Genomic DNA, 7,435 nt, shown 5'->3' with positions numbered 1-7,435 from the left:
CATAAAAGACCTCATTTTATACCAGCAGCGTGAAATGCACTGGTGAGAAAGTTTGAAGAATGATATTTTTGGTTAAGAGCAAATATTTCGGAGTTATCTTTCAGATCCAAGTCATGTTTCGGTGCTTTGGGTATACACAGTATACTTAAATATTTTTAGTTGAGTCATATTTAGGATGTTGGTTTCCAGTAATTCTAGTGCATTAACAACAGAATGAAAACAAGTATTAGGCAACAGTAGGGAGGGACTCTGGGTATGAACTAGATGATGGGGTCATTCCACTGCCCTTTCCTACCATTTGTCTCTGTCTCCATGTAATGCACATTTCCTTCTGGGTGCCCAGTGCTGCTTCTATATATTTATCCATGTTTCAAAATTACTTTTAATTCTGACATCCTGCCCCCTCAAATCTTTTTTTTTTCCCCCCAGGGCTGAGGACCGAACCCAGGGCCTTGCGCGCGCTGGGCAGGCGCCCTTCCGCTGGGATAAACCCCCAGCCCCACCTCAAATCTTCTAAAACAAAATCCTCTTTCATTTCTTCACTGATCCTGCCTCCTCTGCTTCACTGTGTAGCAAGAGAACAGTGATCATTCTATTTCTGAAAAGTTGCTGAGCCCCTTCCCTTCACAGCAACAGTAGCACCACTACATGATAGAAGACCAAGGGTAATAATGAACTAGAAATATTGAAATGTAGCCATACACAGAAAGTACAATTTTACCCCTTTGAAATTTAAGAAAATTTGTCCTATGTGCATCATTTTACCCACTTTAGAAACTAGACCACTTACTAAAAGGTCCAAACTGGCTATTCTGTCTTATCACAATCCTTTCATAACTGCTATAAACCTAAGATACCCAAATTTCCATGTAAAATAATTCCTCTCTGCAAAATCAAACCATTTATTAGTTTACAAAAACTAGATGAAATGTTAGAGACAAATTTAACAAATGCTACTTTATTATTTACAAAATACAAGGTTATTTGTGTACAGAGGAAAGCAGAAACATAAGGGTTAAATGCAACCTAGTGCTCATTCTCATGCAACCATTTAGAATAAAAGTGAGTCATAAGGCTGACACAGGCCCACTGCTATGTAGAAAATGCCAGTTACTCAGAAAGTAGACCAGAGTAACTACCAGAAAGGACACAAGTATTGGTAGTGTGCCTACAAGTACCACCAATTAATTACAGCATGTACAGACCCAGTGCTCCACAGTCTACTCATGTGTGTCAGGTAGGAATCTGCCTGTCCTTCTGAAGAAGCAAAGCCCCAGGACTAATTAACTTCCCTACATTCCACAGGGCTTTGTTCAGGTGACTGTGGAATGTGCTGTCAAAAACCTCATTCATTTCTGCTGTGAGTTCTCTCAGAACCGACTCTGTGGACTCATCACTGACATTCAGAATCCGCACAAAGAATTTATTCCACAATCCACCATCTTTTAGCCTAAAAATATAAAAACCATTTTCATCAAGATTAGGCATATGAAAATTACAACTCTTTTTTAGTTTAACTCAGTAGTACATTTATGAAACCAAGATGATTTGAGGCAACATCTCCAACTCTAGGGTTAGGGATCACTCAGATGTTTCTTGAAACTCAGGGAGGAATTACAATGAAGGCCTACACCCTAGGAAAAGCCATGTCAGCATACATGAGATTCAGTCTCCTGTGAATCAACAATTTTCTTCTGTATATTAAGATGAAGCACCTTTTCTGTATACAAAGAAAAGAAAATGTTTCCTCTAATGTTCCTAAAGCCTAAGTCATGAAAGACTGTAGTGTCTCTTCTTGCCTGAATGTTTGTCCTCTTCACCATTCCTAGAGAACTCCACATTTGGCTGAAATAACCTGCTGAAAACCTATGACTCCTCGTTCTCTCCTTTTTCTATTGTGATTGATAGAGGGCAGAGCTGTTAGGAAATTTCAACTGTTTCTGCTGTGCTAGACCTGCTGGGACCACAGCCAGTTGGCGATGCCTGCTTAGCCACTGATTTCAAGTCTATTTTAAAAGTATATGTAGTAAAAACCAGTAAAAACCTCCTTAACTCAGGAGGCTGAGATCTGAGGATCGTAGTTCAAAGCCAGTCTGGGTAGGAAACTGTGAGACTCTTGCCCTCAATTAAGTACCAAAAATAGTGGAAGTGGCCTGGCATCGGTGGCTCACGCCTATAATCCTAGCTACTCAGGAGGCTAAGATCTGAGGATCTTGGTTCAAAGCTAGCCTAGGCAGGAAAGACTGTGAGACTCTTATCTCTAATAAACCTCTCTGAAAACCAGAAGTGGCACTGTGGCTCAAGTGGTAGAGCGCTAGCCTTGAGCTGAAGAGCGCATGGACAGCGCCCAGGCCCAGAGTTCAAGCCCCATGACCAAAAAAACCCAAAACAACAACAACAAAAAAAAACTAGAAGTGGAGCTGTGGCTCACGTGATAAAGCACTAGCTTTGAGCTTTAAAAAAAAGCTCAGGGACAGCACGCAGGCCCTGAGTTTAAGCCCCACACTGGCATAAAAACAAAGGGAAAAAAAAAAATCATGTAAGAGACAAATGTGACTGAATTAAATAAATTTAAAAAATTACAATTCAGTGTTTTGGAAGGGAGAGTAGAGAAAGAACATCAAAATCTTCAACGCTTTTTTTTTGTGTGTTTTTTTTTTGGGGGTCTGGTCGTGGGGGCTGAACTCTGGGCCTGGGCGCTGTCCCTCAGCTCTTCAGCTCAAGGCTAGCGCTCTACCACTTGAGCCACAGCGCCACTTCCGGCTTTTTTTCTTTTTGCTTATGTGGTGCTAAGGAATCGAACCCAGGGCCTCAGGTATGCAAGGCAAGCGCTCTACCACTGAGCCACCTTCCCAGCCCAACACTTTTTTTTTTTTTTAAACCAAACTATTCTGGAAAGTTATTAGTTAAGAAAGTTAAAGTGGGGGCTGGGAAGATGGCTTAGCGGTAGAGTGTTTGCCTCACATGCATGAGGCCCTGGGTTCGATTTCTCAGTGCCACATAAGCAGAAAATGCCAGAAGTGGCACTGTGGCTCAAGTGGTAGAGAGCTAGCCTTGAGCTGAATTGCTGAGGGACAGCACCCAGGCCCAGAGTTCTGGCCCCAGAGCGACCAAAAAGAAAAAAAAAAAAAAAAAGAAGAAAGAAAGTTAAAGTGGACCCTAGGCATTTAATCAATTTTATGAGCATGCTTGAGGGAGTACTATGATTCCAAGACTGAGCAGATCTCTTATTAAAAGATCATTATTTCTTCACCAGCAGATTCTTCTTTAGTTTGGTTCTACCCACTCATTAAATAAATAATAACCTAAAATTAGTATAATTTAAAAACTCTCTTTAAGAGATGCTTATTAACACTATTAAAAAGGGCTTAATACTAACACCAATTGATTAGAAAATTATTCTTCCCAAATGTTCCTGATAGCAGAGCTGAACCAAGAAGCCTTAATGCCAGTCTCTCTATGGCACCTAGGTTTAGAATATCCTGAAATCTGAATACTAACTCTTACTATTTTTTTATTCTGTGTGTGCTAGTCCTGGGGCTTGAACTCGGGCCCTTGGTGCTATCCCTGAATTTTTCTGCTCAAGATGAGAGCTCTACTGTTTGAGCCAAAGCTTCATTTCTAGCTCTTTTGGTGCTTAATTGGAGAAGAGTCTTATGATGTTCTGGCTGGGCTGGTTTTGAACTGAGATATTCAGCTCTCAGATATCAGCCTTCTGAGTAGCTAGGATTACAGGCATGAGCCAACACCCGGCTTTGCCTCTTAGTTTTAATTAGTGACGCCTTTATCCTACACCAGGTGCTCTGCTGATACTCTAATGAGTGAAATTACCTTAGCACTTGGTTTGAGATAATTAAGGTTTTTTTTTTTTAATGAAAGCAGAGAGAACATTTGAGAGAAAGTTATTTGGACAACAAAGACCCAAAATTCCCAATACTTACTCAGAAATATTTTTGCTGAGTTTCCAGAGGGACCCATCCCAGAAGACCTGTAGGTGTTCCTTGAACAATAGTAAATGTGCTAAATCTGCTATACCAAACAGGTCTACCTGAAATCACAAAAAACTCCGTGAGCTAAAAATATTTCACTACCTCTACTGTGAAGTTAATTTACATAATGGTGAAAGGCCTTACAAAGCTTAACTAAATTTATTTTATGACATAATTTTCAGGGGACTGTGCCTGGCCCCTAAAGGAAAGGGAACAACTCCCTAAAGAAGCAATCAACAGAGCCAACTCTAGGGATTATCTTTTTAATTTTTAAATTTAAATTTTTATTTTATTGTGAAAATACTGTACAGAGGGGTTACAATTACATGGGCAAGATAGTGAGTACATTTCTTATCAAGCATTGTAGCCTCCTCCTCTAGGGATTATCTTTATAAATAAAAGATGACAAACTGCTGGGCGCTAGTGGCTCAGCCTGTAATCCTGGCTACTCAGGAGGCTGAGATCTAAGGATCATGGTTCAAAGCCAGACTGGGAAGGAAAGTTCATAGATTCTTTTTTTTAATTTTTTGCCAGTCCTAGGGCTTGAACTCAAGAGCCTGGGCACTGTCCCTGAGCTTCTTTTGCTCAAGACTAGCACTCTACCACTTGAGCCACAATGCCACTTCCAGCTTTTTCTGTTTATTTGGTACTGAGGAATTAAACCCAGAGCTTAATGCATGCTAGGCAAGCATTCTTCCACTAACCACCTTCCCAGCCAAAAGTCCATAGGTTCTTATCTCCATCTAACCACCAGAAAACCAGAAGTAGAGCTGTGGCTCTAGGTGGTAGAGCAACAAGAGCTCAGGAACAGTGCCAGTTCAAGGTCCTCAGTAAAAGCTCCATAACTGATCAAAAAAAAAAAAAGTATGGATCCTAGCTGTGACCTCACGTGGTCCATGTGACTCCTTTAGATTCAAGCTATTCAGTCAGCAAAATGCCTCAAACATGTTTGCATAAAATGTCATCTTTATAAAATGTAAACATGTTATTTACCTTAATGTTCTTCTTACATACATTATATTGTATTTAATCCTCACAATAATTCCAATGTACCAAAAGTGGAAACTGTTATTATTAGCAAAGATCCTAAAAAATAACTTATAAAAGACTACACTGATGGACAGTAAGTAGAAATCGTACTGGCTCTTAGATACTCAGTCCTGTTTGCACATGTATGTGTATATTCTTTTTTTTTTTTTTGTCGGTCGTGGGGCTTGAACTCTGGGCCTGGGCACTGTCCCTCAGCTCTTCAGCTCAAGGCGAGCGCTCTACCACTTGAGCTACAGCGCCACTTCCGGTTTTCTGGTGGTTTATTGGAGATAGGAGTCTCACGGTCTCTCCTGCCCGGGCTGGCTTTGAACCGCGATCCTCAGATCTCAGCCTCCTGAGTAGCTAGGATTACAGGCATGAGCCACCAGCGCCCGGCGTATGTGTATATTCTTTAGCATTGTGAGAGAAAAATTACACTTAACTTGAAGTGGTGATACAATATTTGAAAACTAGGTCATCTATTTTAGGAGACTTGATAGCAGTAAACAGCTCTCATAGCTTATCTACATAGATAAGAGATAAGAAACCCTTTCCGTGTCTGCTCAGGCTGGTCTCACACTCACCTGGTAGGGAGAAGAACAGTTAGCCAGGATCTTCTGACCTTCCAAGATCTGTAGAGTCCGAAAGCCGCTGAGGGGAAAAACATCTAGCTGCGCTCTCAGGTCAACACTATAGGAAAAGTCCACTATCTTCAAAGCTTGATTGTGCTCATTGAAATCATAGGGATCGTGGATTCTGAGCTCAATTTAAGAGAAAGAGATAATAAAAACAGGACATAAAAGAATCTGCATAGCCAGTTTTTATTTAAAAAAAAACAAACAAACCACATGCATATCTTAGCTAGACCAAGAGCACCCTCCAGTGTCTAGTTATAACAATACACATGCAGAAGCAGTGGTGTGCCTCTGGCCAAATGGCAAAGATCTGTTTGGTGATACAAAGTATGTCTAAGCCACTGTCAACTACCATAGGATATTATTACATGTCCACCATATTTCCTTTTTACATGTTAAGCAAAGTAATGTGAAGCATTTCAGCTAATACCTGCAAACTAATGAGCTTGGAAAATTAAATGTTGGTGCAAGACACAGGATTGGTGTAGACAAAACATCTTTAAAGTAGGCTGCTTTATTAACAGACAAAACAAATATAGCAGTCAAAGAGTATGCTAGTCTTCTAGTCCTTTCTAAAAACAAATTTTGACTGTTGTTAGTTTGTTCATGCCTCAACATTTTCCCTATTTTTCTGTTATTACTTGGGTCTCATTTCCTGTTTCCTATACTGGGTTAATTTGTTGAACTTGTTGGATAAACTAAGTTTTATCTGAGCACTAAGCCACTTTCCTGGCTCTATCAACTTCTCTTGGCTGTTATTTCACTTTGAACTGACTGAGGCTTTTGAAAGCAGTACTTGTATTTTGGCAGTATCTTTGCTACATCGCACAAGCCCTACGAAAAGAATAACCTGACAATTTGTTTAACATCCCTCAGCATTCATATCTTACATTTCTCCTTGACAAAAGTCATCACAATACTCAGTGGATAATTTTTTTTTTGTCTTTTTTTTTTGGTACTGGGGATAGAACCCAGGACACTGCACTTGCTAGGTAAGCGCTTTGCCACTGAGCTACATCCCAGCCCTGGATAATTCTTTTTTTTTTTTTTTGGGTCCGTTCGTGGGGCCTGAACTCTGGGCTTGGGCGCTGTCCCTCAGCTCTTCAGCTAGCGCTCTACCACTTGAGCCACAGCGCCACTTCCGGCTTTTTTCTTTTTTCTTATGTGGTGCTGAGGAATCGAACCCAGGGCCTCAGGCATGCAAGGCAAGCGCTTTAACACCGAGCCACCTTCCCAGCCCTGGATAATTCTTTAATGTAGTTCCTCAATGTGGCTTTTTAAATTATTTGAAATTATTCTCAATGATTATTGACATTCAGGTAGCTAGTATTCTTTTAACATAATAGCTTTATAGACAGGCTTTTGCCAAAAGCATAAATATGACAATTATCTATGTTTTCAGAGAAAGTTGACAATTAGAAGCAGAAAAAGGGAACAACCTGTTTCGTAGAATCAGACTCTTTGGGCTCAGATCTCCATGAACGATTTCTGCTTTGTGTAGTTTCTCCACTAATGTCAACACATTATAAATAATCAGTACTGCCATTTCACTGGTAATAAATTCACTGTGTTGGAGAAGATCCTGGAATAGAAGGACAGAAGACTATTTCTCAAATTGGGTCACTTGAATTGTACTCAATTCCATGATATCTTCTGCTTGGTACTCTAGAATGCAGTCTGGGCCTACACCCCAGTTTAACAACAATAAGATCTTCCTTAAGAGTCTCATGATTTATAACTGGGGATGCAGATCAGCATGTGTAAGGCCCTGAGTTCAAACCC

The 7,435-nt window shown here is 40.4% G+C and overlaps 1 protein-coding gene across 2 annotated transcripts in view; it reads right to left on the bottom strand.

The window, feature by feature from the left end:
* Window positions 1-938: 938 nt before the first annotated feature.
* Window positions 939-7,435, bottom strand: part of Bub1b (BUB1 mitotic checkpoint serine/threonine kinase B) — a 44,375-nt gene continuing 37,878 nt past the window's right edge. For both annotated transcript variants that reach the window (XM_042687622.1, XM_042687623.1), the window contains exons 20-23: window positions 7,093-7,235; window positions 5,603-5,774; window positions 3,942-4,048; window positions 939-1,450 (exon numbers count right to left, since the gene is read on the bottom strand). In XM_042687622.1, the coding sequence (XP_042543556.1) occupies window positions 1,234-1,450; window positions 3,942-4,048; window positions 5,603-5,774; window positions 7,093-7,235 (639 nt within the window). In that variant the 3' untranslated portion in view covers window positions 939-1,233. The remainder of the gene's footprint in view (window positions 1,451-3,941; window positions 4,049-5,602; window positions 5,775-7,092; window positions 7,236-7,435) is intronic.

Source organism: Dipodomys spectabilis, unplaced genomic scaffold, assembly GCF_019054845.1.
Source record: "Dipodomys spectabilis isolate Male_0828 unplaced genomic scaffold, ASM1905484v1 ptg000108l, whole genome shotgun sequence".
Classification (NCBI taxonomy): Eukaryota; Metazoa; Chordata; class Mammalia; order Rodentia; family Heteromyidae; genus Dipodomys; species Dipodomys spectabilis.
The sequence above is the reverse complement of the archived record's forward strand: the minus strand, read 5'-3'. Positions and strand labels throughout refer to the sequence as shown.